Below are 17,158 nucleotides of genomic sequence, written 5' to 3'. Positions count from 1 at the left end.
GATGAACTCTATCTGAGGCTAATGTTCCAGCAGAGTTAGCTACAGACTGTGGATGAACTCTATCTGAGGCTAATGTTCCAGCAGAGTTAGCTAAAGACTGTGGATGAACTCTATCTGAGGCTAATGTTCCAGCAGAGTTAGCTAAAGACTGTGGATGAACTCTATCTGAGGCTAATGTTCCAGCAGAGTTAGCTACAGACTGTGGATGAACTCTATCTGAGGCTAATGTTCCAGCAGAGTTAGCTACAGACTGTGGATGAACTCTATCTGAGGCTAATGTTCCAGCAGAGTTAGCTAAAGACTGTGGATGAACTCTATCTGAGGCTAATGTTCCAGCAGAGTTAGCTAAAGACTGTGGATGAACTCTATCTGAGGCTAATGTTCCAGCAGAGTTAGCTACAGACTGTGGATGAACTCTATCTGAGGCTAATGTTCCAGCAGAGTTAGCTAAAGACTGTTAATGAACTCTATCTGAGGCTAATGTTCCAGCAGAGTTAGCTAAAGACTGTGGATGAACTCTATCTGAGGCTAATGTTCCAGCAGAGTTAGCTACAGACTGTGGATGAACTCTATCTGAGGCTAATGTTCCAGCAGAGTTAGCTAAAGACTGTTAATGAACTCTATCTGAGGCTAATGTTCCAGCAGAGTTAGCTAAAGACTGTTAATGAACTCTATCTGAGGCTAATGTTCCAGCAAAGTTAGCTTAAGACTGTGGATGTGCAGCAGCCACTTTTCATCCCACTGTTTTAACAACTTGGTCCAGTTCAACGCTGGACTGAAGAAGCTGAGCCACAAAGAGGGATCAGTTCCAACTCTCAGAGCCTGAACTTCAGAGCAGGGAAATGGAAGCATCTGAGAAATAACTCCTCATGGTTAATTTATGGAGTTATTTTCTCCTTTAGCAGCAGCTAACAGCTTAGCTAATGAAGGTGACGTACACCAGCTTCTGAGGAGTTATTGCTGTTCCTCTCTGAAAGATGAACATCATTGTTCCCACATTACTTTGTTAGCTGAAGCTTTCTCGCTGAACGGTTTAGTGTTGGTAAACTCGGTTCATACCCTTATCTGCTAAAGGTCCATGTCTTTGAAACCCACAGAAATAAACAAGAAAAACAAGAAAGAAACCACAGTGTTGCTAAGAGGTAACGAGAGCTGGGTCCACAAATTATAAACAAAACCAAGAATAACTGTAAAGTCTCTGAGGACATTAAACAGCTTTGAGTTATTTATTAGATTCTGTGAGACAGAAATAAAATCATGAAGCTGAATTCATAGTTTGGTGCAGCATGAAACACTGAGAGAGGAAAACTTATCTATGACAGAATGATTTAGAGAAAAATAAAAGATCGAAGAATTATTTAAAAAGTGAATGTAATCTGGTTCAGTGAGAGGCTGCTGTCCTCAAACTGGTCCCAGCAGCTGCACATCAGTGGTTGGACTGGTGGACTACCTCAGTGAAGAGTAGAGGACATCTGGCTCTGCTGGAGACTCTGAAAACAAACACACACAGTTCAAGCTGCAGGAAACACAACTCCAGGAGAAAAGATTGAAGCTGATTATCTCTGGGTATTAGAGTGAAAATGATCCAATGATACAACATTTTTTAATTCTCATTAATGATTAAATTTAAAAAAAATATATACAAAATACTCAGAGAAGAAAATAATCGGGAAATAAACCCAAACATCCTGTGTTGGAGATCCTAGAATTAAAAGTAGTCCCAGTAGTAAAAGCCAGTATCAGTCTTAAAAAATGTTGGTTTATACGTTTCAGTCTGGGACAGATAAACAGCTCAGAATCAGAACACTGACCTTCACAACCAGCAGTTGTCACACTGAACATAAACAATGTCCACAAAAAAACCCCTTGCTGTCTAATTATTATCACAAGAAAATATTTCAATACAACAGATACCCCAAGCTTAGCCGTGTGACACTGATGCTAATGCTAATACCTCGTGTGTTGTGTTGTTACTATGGTTGTTAGAAATGGTTAGAAAGGGAAATGGAACCTGAAAAAGGGTCTGGAGACAGCCCCATGTCCAGTAGCACTCAAGCTAACTCTGGGTCACACCTCATACAGCTCTCCCACCAGAAAAGTGGGCACATTGCTAACCGGGAGAGCTGGCTTGGGCTTTTTCCCAAAGAACCAAGTAGGCAAAAGAGAGACACTAGTTAATCCAGGAACAGTTTCGAGTAGGCGTAAAAAAAAAGAACGTGTGAGAAGGACAGTGAGACCGCAGGGTCCAAAATTGCCTGTACAAATATCATGCAGGCAGACTTCCATCGCGTCCGATTCTTCATCCAGGCTTTAAATGTTACCCTACCAAGCCCAGCCAACCTCCATGTGTGGGGTAAGAGTGAGAAACCAGCATGCCGGCTATGCTTTGGAAGGGGAACCTTCCAACACCTGCTAAGTAGCTGTTCAAAAGCCCTGCAGAATGTTGCTATCGCTGGCGCCACGACCAAGTGCTGAAAGCGGTAGCAGAAAGCATATTCAACAACATCAGCTGCGGTAAACACCAGCTTTCCCAGAAGAAGATAATTGCCTTTGTTAAAGCTGGAGAGAAGCCCTGCTGACAGCAAAGGACAAGGTCAAGTCTCCTCTAGCCTCTGACTGGCAGCTGCAAGCCGACCTGGGGAAGCAGCTGAAGTTCCCTCAGAATATTGCCATACCATCGCTCCGGCCAGACATAATGATTCAAGGCATCAAAACAACTGATTGTGCTCAAACTCACGGCGCCCTCGGAAAAGCAGATGGAGGAGGCAAATTAAAGAAAACACGCAAAGTACCAGGAGCTTGTGGAGAAGTGCCAGGAAGGGGGCTGGAAGACTCACTACAAGCTGACATTAGATCTGTTCTATGCTAACGTGAAGGAGGCTTACAGGACAGTGTCTCTTCCACCACTGGGTAGATCTGATCACAGCATGGTCTATCTCCAACCCACATACAGACCGTGTGTACAAAGACTTCCTGTTCCTACCAGATCTTTCAGGAAGTGGTCACCAGAGGCGAGTGATGCATTGAGAGACTGCTTTGATGTCACAGACTGGGCTGTACTGCTGGAGGAAGAAGAAATGGACATTGACATGGACAGGAGGGTCAGCACCATCACAGACTACATTAACTTCTGTAGGGACACTGTGATTCCAGTCAGGACTGTAAGGTGCTATCCAAATAACAAACCATGGATCACCAGTGACATCAAAGACCTCCTGAACCAGAAAAAGAGGGCGTTCCAGAATGGGGATGGAGAAAGGCGGAGGAGTGTACAACAGGAGCTTAAAAAGACATTACGTCGAGCTAAGGTGGAGTACAAGAAAAAGGTAGAGAGACAGCTGGAGAACATGAACCCTCGTGCACCCTGAGATCCTCTGGCACTGGCCTTTTAATAATACCCAAAGCTGGGGGCGCTGTTGAGCCGCGGACCAAGATGGCAGCTTAGAGTGGATGCTCCTCGCAGCCCTGCTAAAAGTTTACAAAGTCCTAGTCATTAACGCTTCTAATTAGTTCTAAAAGATGTCTAAACAAACGACGCTTAAAGACTGTGAGAGTAGCTCCAAATCCCGTGGTTCTCAGAGATCCAAAACTACAACCACTGCGGTAGCCGATGATGCTAACGATGCGACCAGACCATGGAATGACTTAGCTGGGGTGCTAAATGAGCTGCAGTCACTCCGTACGACTGTCGGCGCGATTTTATTTTATTTATTTACTTTGGATTTATTTATTATTATTGTTATTATTATTTTATATAAATATATGTTTTGTACGTGTATGTATGCAGTGAGGTCTGCTTGTATCTCATTGTGCAACTAGTGTGGTATGTGTCGATGTTTTGTATGTTCTTATTGAAAATCAATAAAAACATTGTTAAAAAAAAAATAATACCCAAAGCTAGAACACAAACCTACGGTGAGGCATCTTTTCAGCACTATGGCCCCCGTCTGTGGAATAGCCTGCCGGAGGACCTGAGGGCCGCAGAGAGTGTTGATATTTTTAAAAACAGGCTCAAGACCCACCTATTTAACTTGGCTTTTAACTAATGTCTTATTTATACATTCATTTAATTATTTTAGTATTTATATTTTTAGCCCTTTTATTATTTTATTCTTTTTACGACAGAGTTCATTTTAGCTATTTCCTATTATTATTTTATTTTATTTTATCTATTTATTTATTTAATGCTCTTAGCCTTTGTAGTTTTATGTTCTTATTCCATATTCCCATTGTTTCCTAGGTGGAGGCCGTCTGTACTGGGGGCTGTGATCGACTCTGGCTGGGATGTCTCTGACTCATGGTGGGCATTGGCTTGGCCAGGTGGGGGGTCTGCGGCAGTGCTCCACTGCTGTGGGCCCCTCGCTGGCCTATTAGCTTGGTGTGTGCCCGGGTGGAGGCGTCCTGGTCATGGGTTGTGAGCAGCACCCAGCGCAGATGGCCTCCTGTGATGGTGTTTCCTGACCTGGCTCCTCTGTATTCAGCCCCACATTTCTTTTTGTTTGTGATAAAATTTTTCTTTATTCAAGAAATTTTTATACAAAAAGGAAAAAGAAAATGAGAACATGTCATAAAATGAAAAGCAAGTACATTAGCAAGTAGTAAATAAGGTAATCACCAAGATCAAATAAACAGAAAACAATAATGAAATCCATGAAAATAATCAACAACTTAAACTTAATCTGAAATCATATAAATAATATAAATAAACCCTCCCTCCCTCCCACCCACCCACCTACCCTCTACCTCAGGGACATGCTTGAAAAACACAATACAGCTTCAGTGGCCTTCAGTCTAACACATTCTTAAGTTTCATAGAAAGAGAATTCCACATTTCAATAGTAGTCTCCTGTGCTCCATGTACACGGGCTGTAGATAGTTCTAAATATAAAATGTCCATATAAATAAGAAGCCATGCCCGAAGTGAAAGACAATGCGGTGGCTTCCACCTTTTTGGCCGCCGTGAACCCAGCCAGCCGGGCACGGCTATTAGACAGCGACAACCCCAGGGCCGGAAAAGGGTGGAATGCTCTCTCCGGGTCGGGAACGAGATCCTTCCCCAAGTGGAGGAGTTCAAGTATCTCGGGGTCTTGTTCACGAGTGAGGGACGAATGGAGCAGGAGATTGACAGACGGATCGGTGCGGCGTCTGCAGTGATGCGGGCTCTGCACCGGCCCGTCGTGGTGAAGAAGGAGCTGAGCCAGAAGGCGAAGCTCTCGATTTACCGGTCAATCTATGTTCCTACCCTCACCTATGGTCACGAGCTGTGGATAGTGACCGAAAGAACGAGATCGCCAAAACAAGCGGCCAAAATGAGTTTCCTCCGCAGGGTGTCTGGGCTCTCCCTTAGAGATAGGGTGAGAAGCTCGGTCATCCTCCCTGGTGAGGTGTTCCGGGCCCGTCCCACTGGGAAGAGACCCCGGGGAAGACCGCTGCAGGAGAGTCAAGATTGCGCGAGCCATCCAGGACATACAGAAGCCTTCTTACATTGTCCGAAGCTAGTCTGGTTCTTATGAAACCTGTCTGGTCGCAGTGTACCAACTTCAACATATAGCCCTGAAGGCGACTGGCCAACACTTTAGCATAAATCTTAAGGTCTGCATTCAGCAGTGAAAGGGGTCTGTAGTTAGCACATTCCACTGGGTCCCTGCCCTTTTTCAAAAGCAAGGAGATCAGTGCAATGTTCACATCTCGTAGAAATGAGCCCTCCTGTATTGAACACTGAATCATATCATAAAATAAGGGACCAAACAGAGGCCAAAAAGCGAGGTAAAACTCCGGTGGAATTCCATCCAGACCCGGCGATTTGCCCTTACGCATATCCTTTAGAGCCCGCTCAATCTCCTCCAATGTAATAGGTGCATCCAACATTTCAGATTCCCTTTCCGAGAGCTGTTCTATACCAATTTTATTTAGGTAGCTATCATATGTAGGCTTATCCTTGACGGTTTCAGAGCTATACAATTCTTTATAAAACAATCTAAAAGTGGAGTTTACACTCAAAGGATCGGTCAGAACAACCCCCTCCTTTGACCTAATGCTAAATATATCCGAGAAGTGTTCGCTAGTGCGAAGTCTCAGGGCCAACAAGTGGCTGGGCCTTGCAGCATGGAAATAGTATTTCTGCCTGGTTCTATGAATAAGAAATTCGGAACTCCGTTTAAGAATCGAGTTGATTTCTTTTTTAACCAGCTCCTTTTGTAGGGAGACTGCCTCAGTATAAGTATGCTGGAGGGTGGCATCCAGCGCAGTATATTGTGACTCCAGAGTCTGGAGTCTAGCGGTAAGTTTTTTGTTTAGATTTGAGGCAAAGAGAGTAGAGTTGCTTCTCACATAGCCCTTCACTGCGTTCCACAGAGTCCTAGGATCAGCAACCGAACCCTTATTAAACTTCAGAAACTCCCGAAAACCAATCTCAAACTGTAATTTGTAAGCTTCCTTGTTAAGTAGCGAAGTATTAAAACACCACCTTTGAGCTTTAGATGGAGCAGGCTTAATGGAGGAAGAGCAATAAACAGGCTTGTGGTCGGACCAGGTGACCGGAATGTGAACTGCGTTAGTGACATTTTGAAACAAATCTTTGGAAGCAAATAGAAAGTCTATTCTTGAAAACGATCTGTGCCTGGCCGAAAAACAAGAATAATGCTTTATGGAGGGGTTCAATAAACGCCAGAGATCAATCATCCCCATTTGGTTAGCCCATTGCCTCAACGCCCCAGATGCGAGCCGCTGGTCTCTGGTCTCCGTCCCACCCGACCTATCAATATCATTGTCCCACACTGCGTTAAAATCTGCTCCCAGTATACTTCTGGGATCAAGAAGAGTTTCAGTGAGGAGCTTATAAGCCCCACAAGTTTATCTTATTTGATTTATTTATGTATATATATATATATATGTGTGTTTGTGCATATGTCTGTTTGTGTGTATGTGCTAGGGTGGGGCAGGATGGGGGCTACTTTTAAACATGTATAGCACTTTGTGCTACATTTTTAATGTATGAAAAGTGCTTTATAAATAAAGTTTGATTTGATTTGATCACTGCTGCTGGGGAAAACATTAGATTTTCCTCATGCAGCAGGATGAAGCAGAAGTGACAAACAGCAACCCTTTTGCACAGTTTGCTCCTCTTCTTAACACCTCTGCTGAGTGGACGACCACAAAGCTGCCAGCTTCTGTTTATAAAAGTTAACAGCTTTGACCACAGGGTGGAAAACAGATCTGCTGTCACACGATCACCAACCACAGCAGAGCTCTGTGCAGAGAGAAGTCTCAGCATCAGAGAACAGACTGCAGGAGGAAGCTGCAGCTGTGCTTTCACATGCACACTTTCTAACTCCACATGAGTTCAGTTTGAGAGGCTGAAACAGCATCTTTTAGGTGTTTGCTGTTTTTTTAAACATTATTGTGATGCCATCCTACAATTCAGACCAACAATCAGTGAGTCACTGTCTGACATGTTCCTTCATAACCATGAAAAACACTTTATAGTTAATTTTGACTCAGCTCCACTAACACTGTCCTGCTGGCGAAAAAACTCTTTACAAGATTCAGCTGTCTTACAGAGACACGATCATACAATTGGTATTAAAGGAACTGCATTATATTGATTTAAGTCATATTTAGTTGATTTATTCATGTTGACATAGCAGTGACTCATGGAGTTCCACAGGGTTCTGTGATTGGACTGATGTGTTTCATGATATATATTAATATATTTCCATTTATACAGCACATCCTGAATTTACTTTGTTATGGGACTGAGACTGATTTATATTTATTTTACAAACTCAGACCAATCAAACCAATCAGTCAGTTGGACTACAGAAAAGTTATAAGAAAAGATATAAGCCCTGAATAACTTAACTTTCTTATTTGTAAATTCAGATGGTGACTTTTCTGAATGTATAGTTATGAAGTTTTACTTTGAGTGGGTCCACACCATTTGCATGCCTGAACATCATGGTGACCTACATTCAAAGAGCGTATCAGCTAGTGCAGACGCCGAATACACCACTCAGATTCAAAGGTGCAAATGTGTGGTTACATTGTAACCTTAGTTCTGTGGGTGAAGACACTTACTCCCCACTCTCTTACAGATTCCATATGTACAGGGAATGATCCCCTTGTCTATCAGAGCGCGTGGATATTTTCTTAAGACGCACTCGCTTGCCTGGACATGCCCTATGGTTTACCTATAAAGCACCTACAGGCATTTAACCAGTGATTCTAGGTAAACACAAGAAACTTGTGCTAAAGGAAAAAAAAATGGACCAGACTCAGTGAATAATTCCCTACAATATAGATCAGTGAGTAGCGCTGACCAACATGTCATTGGGGTCATCAGGTGGGAACCTCCTTTCATCGGTGTTTCGTCCAGTTGGGCCCACGACACCTCCAGGAGGCAAGAGAGTGATCACTGGCGTCCCAGAGTCACCCCCCTAATGCCAGCCATCACTGCTCCTCACACCACAACCACCATCTTTTTTTTTTTTTTACAGCCACCAGCTACCCCAGCCTCTCACCAACTGCACACCAGTCACAGTGGGGTGGGGATGCAAACCCTGGTTCGGGTAGGGGGAGAAATAAAAGAGGTAAGATAAGCGGGAATGGGATTCAGACCCTGGTTTGGGTAGGGGGTAATGAAAGTATAGAGGGTGCCAGAGGTGGAGGCGGGACAAGACACACTAGCAGATTCAGCAGACAAACTCACCTAAACAGTCCTATAATCACTAAATTTTTTTACCATTTTTTCTACAACAGATAATGGAATCTCATACACAGACAGTGGCCACATCAACCTAGGAAACAATCCAAACTGCAGACACCACAGCTTCAACTTTCCTGGAAGTTCTGATTTATCTATTCTATCCAGTCCCTCAGCAACATCTTTCCCAAACTGCACTGCCTGCTCTCCATCATTCATGTCTGCCTGGTACCACCTGCCTAAACTCTTTACTGCCTTTTCCCTAATTATTGGAATGTTTTCTTCATCTATTACAAACTTTCTATCACTTAATTTCCCTCTACTTATTGAGATACTTCAAGACTTAGTAGGTTTGATTTTCATCCCAGCCCACTTTAGATTTTTATTTAGTCTCTAAAGTATTCTCTTCATACATGGCACTGTTGTAGTCACCAACGTCATATCATCCATGTAGGCTCTAATTGGTGTAAGACGCATGCCATCCTGACGTCTCTCTCCACCTACAACCCACTTGGAAGCTCTAATAATTATCTCCATCTCTATTGTAAATGCTAATGGAGAAATCGTACACCCTGCCATAATGCCTATTTCTAACCTCTGCCAACCTGTTGTGAAACCTGCTGTACTTAGGCACAGTCTAATATCCTGAAAATATGCTCTTACTAAGTTAACATCTACTACAGGCACTCTAAAATACTCAAATGCTTTCCAAATAAGGCTATGTGGCACTGAACCAAATGCATTTGCTAGATCCAGAAATATAACATGCAAGTCTTTTTTCTCAATCTTGGCTGTCTGAATCTGATGCCAAATCATGCTAGTGTGCTCTAAACACCCTGCGAAACCTGGTATTCCTGCCTTCTGCACAGTAGTATCTATTAAGCTATTCTTTTCTAAATAACTAGCTTATCTCTGTGCAACCAAACTAAAGAAAATCTTCCCCTCCACATTTAGGAGAGAGATCATCCGGAACTGACTCAGGTCCGAGGACTCTTTCTCCTTTGGAATAAGAACGCCTCCTGCCCTACGCCATGCTCTAGGAATAACCTGTTTCTCCCAAACTATTCTTAATTGCCTCCACAGAAACCTTAGGACATCAGGTGCACTTTTATAAACCCGGTAGGGGACTCCATTTGGCCCTGGGGCTGATGAAGCCTTTGCACACCTGACTACCTCCTCAACCTCCTTCCACTGCCTCAGTATAAGTATGCTGGAGGGTGGCATCCAGCGCAGTATATTGTGACTCCAGAGTCTGGAGTCTAGCGGTAAGTTTTTTGTTTAGATTTGAGGCAAAGAGAGTAGAGTTGCTTCTCACATAGCCCTTCACTGCGTTCCACAGAGTCCTAGGATCAGCAACCGAACCCTTATTAAACTTCAGAAACTCCCGAAAACCAATCTCAAACTGTAATTTGTAAGCTTCCTTGTTAAGTAGCGAAGTATTAAAACGCCACCTTTGAGCTTTAGATGGAGCAGGCTTAATGGAGGAAGAGCAATAAACAGGCTTGTGGTCGGACCAGGTGACCGGAATGTGAACTGCGTTAGTGACATTTTGAAACAAATCTTTGGAAGCAAATAGAAAGTCTATTCTTGAAAACGATCTGTGCCTGGCCGAAAAACAAGAATAATGCTTTATGGAGGGGTTCAATAAACGCCAGAGATCAATCATCCCCATTTGGTTTAGCCTGATTAACATAGACTTTCAAATCTCTTCGAGATTCTGGTCTGACCAAGACCATAACGAATACGATTCGAAATGGCCTGGTCAACCCGCCTCCCTCGGGTTGCTACTGGTTGAGGCCAGAAAAGGCTGTGCCTAAGCTTAAGCCAATCACACCACTCTTTCCTCTGACGTATGATTTAGCTACCAGCGGGGCTAACTGGTAGATTAAACTGTCTCTTACCAAAGCCAGTATTCAAGGGCTGTTCTTTGCTCGATTTTTAACGAGAATCTCCCGTCGAACACTTTCATTACAGCATCTACAGCAGTGTCAAAAGCTTGACGCTGCTCTATGTTGATATTGAATGAAGCGCTTCCGTGTACAATCCATGGGTTGAGTGGCAGTTCAACCACGTCACTACCTTGAACACGCCTCTACCCTGGGCCGTTGGCGCTGCTCAAAGTTGATTGCTTCCCGACAAAGTGGGTGGAGTTCCCATTTTTTCGGGAACTCGAATCCACCTGAATGAGCAGTTTGCCTGAGTAAGTGTAGCAGAGCCGAAGGTGTTGCGTCACTGCGAGGGCGGAGCCTGGGTACATTTGGTTAGCCCATTGCCTCAACGCCCCAGACGCGAGCCGCTGGTCTCTGGTCTCCGTCCCACCCGACCTATCAATATCATTGTCCCACACTGCGTTAAAATCTGCTCCCAGTATACTTCTGGGATCAAGAAGAGTTTCAGTGAGGAGCTTATAAGCCCCACAAGTTTATCTTATTTGATTTATTTATGTATATATATATATATATATATATATATATATATATGTGTGTGTGTGCATATGTCTGTTTGTGTGTATGTGCTAGGGTGGGGCAGGATGGGGGCTACTTTTAAACATGTATAGCACTTTGTGCTACATTTTTAATGTATGAAAAGTGCTTTATAAATAAAGTTTGATTTGATTTGATCACTGCTGCTGGGGAAAACATTAGATTTTCCGCATGCAGCAGGATGAAGCAGAAGTGACAAACAGCAACACTTTTGCACAGTTTGCTCCTCTTCTTAACACCTCTGCTGAGTGGACGACCACAAAGCTGCCAGCTTCTGTTTATAAAAGTTAACAGCTTTGACCACAGGGTGGAAAACAGATCTGCTGTCACACGATCAGCAACCACAGCAGAGCTCTGTGCAGAGAGAAGTCTCAGCATCAGAGAACAGACTGCAGGAGGAAGCTGCAGCTGTGCTTTCACATGCACACTTTCTAACTCCACATGAGTTCAGTTTGAGAGGCTGAAACAGCATCTTTTAGGTGTTTGCTGTTTTTTTAAACATTATTGTGATGCCATCCTACAATTCAGACCAACAATCAGTGAGTCACTGTCTGACATGTTCCTTCATAACCATGAAAAACACTTTATAGTTAATTTTGACTCAGCTCCACTAACACTGTCCTGCTGGCGAAAAAACTCTTTACAAGATTCAGCTGTCTTACAGAGACACGATCATACAATTGGTATTAAAGGAACTGCATTATATTGATTTAAGTCATATTTAGTTGATTTATTCATGTTGACATAGCAGTGACTCATGGAGTTCCACAGGGTTCTGTGATTGGACTGATGTGTTTCATGATATATATTAATATATTTCCATTTATACAGCACATCCTGAATTTACTTTGTTATGGGACTGAGACTGATTTATATTTATTTTACAAACTCAGACCAATCAAACCAATCAGTCAGTTGGACTACAGAAAAGTTATAAGAAAAGATATAAGCCCTGAATAACTTAACTTTCTTATTTGTAAATTCAGATGGTGACTTTTCTGAATGTATAGTTATGAAGTTTTACTTTGAGTGGGTCCACACCATTTGCATGCCTGCACATCATGGTGACCTACATTCAAAGAGCGTATCAGCTAGTGCAGACGCCGAATACACCACTCAGATTCAAAGGTGCAAATGTGTGGTTACATTGTAACCTTAGTTCTGTGGGTGAAGACACTTACTCCCCACTCTCTTACGGATTCCATATGTACAGGGAATGATCCCCTTGTCTATCAGAGCGCGTGGATATTTTCTTAAGACGCACTCGCTTGCCTGGACATGCCCTATGGTTTACCTATAAAGCACCTACAGGCATCTAACCAGTGATTCTAGGTAAACACAAGAAACTTGTGCTAAAGGAAAAAAAAATGGACCAGACTCAGTGAATAATTCCCTATAGTCCCTACAATATAGATCAGTGAGTAGCGCTGACCAACATGTCATTGGGGTCATCAGGTGGGAACCTCCTTTCATCGGTGTTTCGTCCAGTTGGGCCCACGACACCTCCAGGAGGCAAGAGAGTGATCACTGGCGTCCCAGAGTCACCCCCCTAATGCCAGCCATCACTGCTCCTCACACCACAACCACCATCTTTTTTTTTTTTTTACAGCCACCAGCTACCTCAGCCTCTCACCAACTGCACACCAGTCACAGTGGGGTGGGGATGCAAACCCTGGTTCGGGTAGGGGGAGAAATAAAAGAGGTAAGATAAGCGGGAATGGGATTCAGACCCTGGTTTGGGTAGGGGGTAATGAAAGTATAGAGGGTGCCAGAGGTGGAGGCGGGACAAGACACACTAGCAGATTCAGCAGACAAACTCACCTAAACAGTCCTATAATCACTAAATTTTTTTACCATTTTTTCTGCAACAGATAAAGGAATCTCATACACAGACAGTGGCCACATCAACCTAGGAAACAATCCAAACTGCAGACACCACATCTTCAACTTTCCTGGAAGTTCTGATTGATCTTTTCTATCCAGTCCCTCAGCAACATCTTTCCCAAACTGCACTGCCTGCTCTCCATCATTCATGTCTGCCTGGTACCACCTGCCTAAACTCTTTACTGCCTTTTCCCTAATTATTGGAATGCTTTCTTTATCTATTACAAACTTTCTATCACTTAATTTCCCTCTACTTATTGAGATACTTCTAGACTTAGTAGGTTTGATTTTCATACCAGCCCACTTTAGATTTTTATTTAGTCTCTCAAGTATTCTCTTCATACATGGCACTGTTGTAGTCACTAACGTCATATCATCCATGTATGCTCTAATTGGTGTAAGACGCATGCCATCCTGACGTCTCTCTCCACCTACAACCCACTTGGAAGCTCTAATAATTATCTCCATGGCCATTGTAAATGCTAATGGAGAAATCATACACCCTGCCATAATGCCTATTTCTAGCCTCTGCCAACCTGTTGTGAAACCTGCTGTACTTAGGCACAGTCTAATATCCTGAAAATATGCTCTTACTAAGTTAACAACTACTACAGGCACTCTAAAATACTCAAACGCTTTCCAAATAAGGCTATGTGGCACTGAACCAAATGCATTTGCTAGATCCAGAAATATAACATGCAAGTCTTTTTTCTCAATCTTGGCTGTCTGAATCTGATGCCAAATCATGCTTGTGTGCTCTAAACACCCTGCGAAACCTGGTATTCCTGCCTTCTGCACAGTAGTAGCTATTAAGCTATTCTTTTCTAAATAACTAGCTTATCTCTGTGCAACTAAACTAAAGAAAATCTTCCCCTCCACATTTAGGAGAGAGATCATCCGGAACTGACTCAGGTCCGAGGACTCTTTCTCCTTTGGAATAAGAACGCCTCCTGCCCTACGCCATGCTCTAGGAATAACCTGTTTCTCCCAAACTATTCTTAATTGCCTCCACAGAAACCTTAGGACATTAGGTGCACTTTTATAAACCCGGTAGGGGACTCCATTTGGCCCTGGGTTACAATGTGACCACATATTCTTTCCATCCGTCCATCCATGTTCTATACCCACTTAATCCAATGTAGGGTCACGGGGGGCCGGAGCCTATCCCAGCTGTCATTGGGTGAGGGGCAGGGTTCACCCTGGACAGGCCCCCAGTCTATCACAGGGCCACACAGACAAACGAGGCAAACAGCCACACACACTCACTCACTCCTAAGGACAATTTTAGTCACCTAACCTATTATGCATGTTTTTTGGACAGTGGGAGGAAGCCGGAGTTGATGGTACAAACTACCACACTATCGTGCAGACCATATTCTCTCCACTCTGTCACATATTTTATATTAATGGGGTAACTCTTTAAACAACCTGATAAATCAAACAAATGTATCTACTGGCTGACACTTCCTGCGCACAGCAGTGACTTTCACGTGCAATTGGCCTCCATCACATAGGTGGCCATGGCTCAGTGGTTGAGGGGGTCTTCCAATAACCAGAAGGTTGGTAGTTCAATTCCCACCCTTGCCACTCAAAAAACACTGGTGAAACTGTCAGCTGGAGGGTGTCAGTTCACTTGTCACAAGGCAGTATGGCGGTACAGTACCTTGCAGGCTGCCCAGAGCATAGAATCTGTCTCTTGTTAGTACGACACACCTGTCAGATGGAAAGATGAAAAGAACAAAACAAGCAGCTGTACCTCTGTTCTTTGTCTTGTTTTGCTTGTTTTTGATGATTATTTGTCCATAGATGACATCTTCAGGACTCATTGCAGAGTAAACTGTGGATGGATCACTTTCTGTAGAATGAAATACATACAGATTATATCACTGCAGTAATAATGACACCACAGGAGGAACGAATTGAAACATGTCCTGCAGTGAAACATGTGCACAACTGGACGACCACAGAGCTGTTAGTCTGTTGGCAGAATAACCACAGATTGCACTCAGTCCAGCACACAGTGCACAGCTTTAACTGTCACTGACATCATCCAGTTCAGGCTCCATCAACATACTGTAAATAAGAACAAAAAGTTCTGTATGGAGAGTAAAGTATGGCTATATTGTCAGTGTTTAAAAACAGGATCACTTTGTAAAATAATCCACATGAACACAAATCTAATTTGATCATTAATACTGAAACAAAGTCTTAAAAATGTCCTACTGTTGGAAAAGTGTCTAAATAATCCAGTGTTACAAGTTTCTACACACAACCTCACATTCTTAAAGTATCTACTGACAAAACGTATTTCCAAGATACCATAAACTTCCTGACATGTCCTAATTGTTGAAAACAGCTTACACTCTGTGAAATGCTTTGTTTGATTTCTCATTGCTGACGTTTCTTCTTTGTAACACCTCTCTTCCATCTTCCTCTTCATCAACAGAAATGACACAAATTTAACTGTAATTTATTAATAAAACTGTAATCTACCTTAATACAAGAGTTCGGGATTGTAATTAGTGTATAACTTTAATCCTGAATCGTTGAAATTACATAAATGAATACAAAACAAACATTTATATGTATATGTAATATGTATCATATTTAATGTCTAAAACATGCCGTGAGAATCAGAGGTGTGTCTCACCCTCAGACCTGTGGTGAACGTGTCGTCTGAGCAGAAAAACCAGCAGCAGAAAAACCACAACACAGAGACAAACAAGAGGCAACCCCACAAAGAGAAGATTGAAAGAACCAGGGGGAGGTGTAGATGTAGGGCAAAGGGTGGTGGTGTTTTTTTCTGAAATAAAGATATTTAATCAGTTAGTGCCTTAATATGGATGTTTAAACTCTTTAAACTCAGCTCAGGAATCACAGAGACTCACCTGAGTAACCCTCACCTGTGACAGAGATCCAGCTGGGTGGAGACTCTCCATGACCGCTGATGTTACACCTGTAGAGGCCTTCATCAGAGCTGGTAACATGGTGGAGGGTCATGTGACCTGTAGGCTCAGTCCTGATGAGGGAGCCATCTTTATAGAAAGCAGCTGGGGGGTTGGAGGGAGGGGTCTTTGTTCGACAGCTCAGAGTGACGTCACCTCCCTCCATCACAGGGAGGACAGGACTCTGCAGGATCACTGATCCACCTCAACACAGAGACAAACTACAGCATTTCATCCATTTCCACACAGCTTCATCAGCACTAACTCCACAGTCTGATCTTACCAGAGACAGTGAGGCTGATGCTGTTACTGGCTGCTCCCTCTCTGGGCTCACACCAGTAAACTCCACTGTCCCTTGTGAAGATAAAGCTGATGTTACAGGAGGAACCGGCTGCTTTGCCCCATCCTGATCCACACTGAGTCCTGGTTCCTCTGCTTGTGTTCCTCCTCAGAGTCCATCCAGCAGAGCTGTGGTCCTCCTCACAGCTCAGAGACACAGAGTCTCCTTCAAACAGCTGAGAGCTGCTGGGACTCACAGTCAGACCAGCAGTGCAGCTCAGCAGTGACGTCAGAACTGAAGAGAAATGAGACTCAGGTTGGTTTGAATCAGACAAATAAAGTCATTTAACTCTATAAACCCGACAACCTGAGAAACGCAGAGCTCAGATCAAACCAGCGATGAATACAAACGTCTGCAGCTCAGTTCTTTTCAGGTTAAACTATTAGCTCTGCTGGAGGCATCACAGACACCCAGTGAGACTCAGTATAAACCCACATTTATCCTCAGCTCTGCTCATATGTTCATGGATTTATTCTTCTGTTCATCTCTACCCGGCTCCTAAAGTTCCTCCTGAAGCAGCTCATCATCATGTGTTTTCCATCCGACCTCAGCCTGAGCTGTTCTAATGTCCCCTCCACTATCAGAAGTTCTCCACAGAGCAGGAACAGTTAAAGGATTTCAGCTAAAGCAGAAAAAACAGCTTCTCTACTTACAGAGCAGCTGCTGAACACTTGTTTCCATCGTTGCGTCTCTCACTCATTTGGCCAGTTTGAGCTGGTTGTTGAGGACCCCAAATAAAGTCCGCCCTCTTCCTGTGTGGGTCTGCGTGGTTTCTTCTCTTCATAGAGGAGTGGGTAACGTTGTT

At 43.3% G+C, this 17,158-nt stretch overlaps 1 protein-coding gene and 1 long non-coding RNA gene across 2 annotated transcripts; both read right to left on the bottom strand.

The window, feature by feature from the left end:
- Positions 1 to 1,310: 1,310 nt before the first annotated feature.
- On the bottom strand, positions 1,311 to 15,810 carry LOC142368966 (uncharacterized). The gene is made up of 3 exons (XR_012767471.1): positions 15,719 to 15,810; positions 14,825 to 14,923; positions 1,311 to 1,490 (listed from the first exon to the last, which is right to left on the bottom strand). It is a non-coding gene; the product is annotated as an uncharacterized LOC142368966 (long non-coding RNA).
- A 132-nt stretch (positions 15,811 to 15,942) lies between these two features.
- LOC142369477 (cell adhesion molecule CEACAM20-like) lies at positions 15,943 to 17,034 on the bottom strand. The gene is made up of 3 exons (XM_075451827.1): positions 17,007 to 17,034; positions 16,297 to 16,587; positions 15,943 to 16,217 (listed from the first exon to the last, which is right to left on the bottom strand). Exons 1-3 carry the CDS (start codon positions 17,032 to 17,034, stop codon positions 15,943 to 15,945), a joined length of 594 nt encoding a protein of 197 aa, XP_075307942.1.
- Positions 17,035 to 17,158: the final 124 nt, after the last annotated feature.

This window comes from Odontesthes bonariensis, chromosome 19 (assembly GCF_027942865.1).
Source record: "Odontesthes bonariensis isolate fOdoBon6 chromosome 19, fOdoBon6.hap1, whole genome shotgun sequence".
Taxonomy (NCBI): Eukaryota; Metazoa; Chordata; class Actinopteri; order Atheriniformes; family Atherinopsidae; genus Odontesthes; species Odontesthes bonariensis.
This window is presented reverse-complemented; position numbering and strand designations above follow the sequence as displayed.

Coding starts and splice junctions, on each gene's coding strand:
- LOC142369477 (XM_075451827.1), bottom strand. CDS start 17,034: ATGGAAACAAGTGTTCAGCAGCTGCTCT. Junction 16,588..17,006: donor AAGTGTTCAGCAGCTGCTCT/GTAAGTAGAGAA, acceptor ATTTCTCTTCAG/TTCTGACGTCACTGCTGAGC. Junction 16,218..16,296: donor CATCAGCCTCACTGTCTCTG/GTAAGATCAGAC, acceptor CTCTGTGTTGAG/GTGGATCAGTGATCCTGCAG.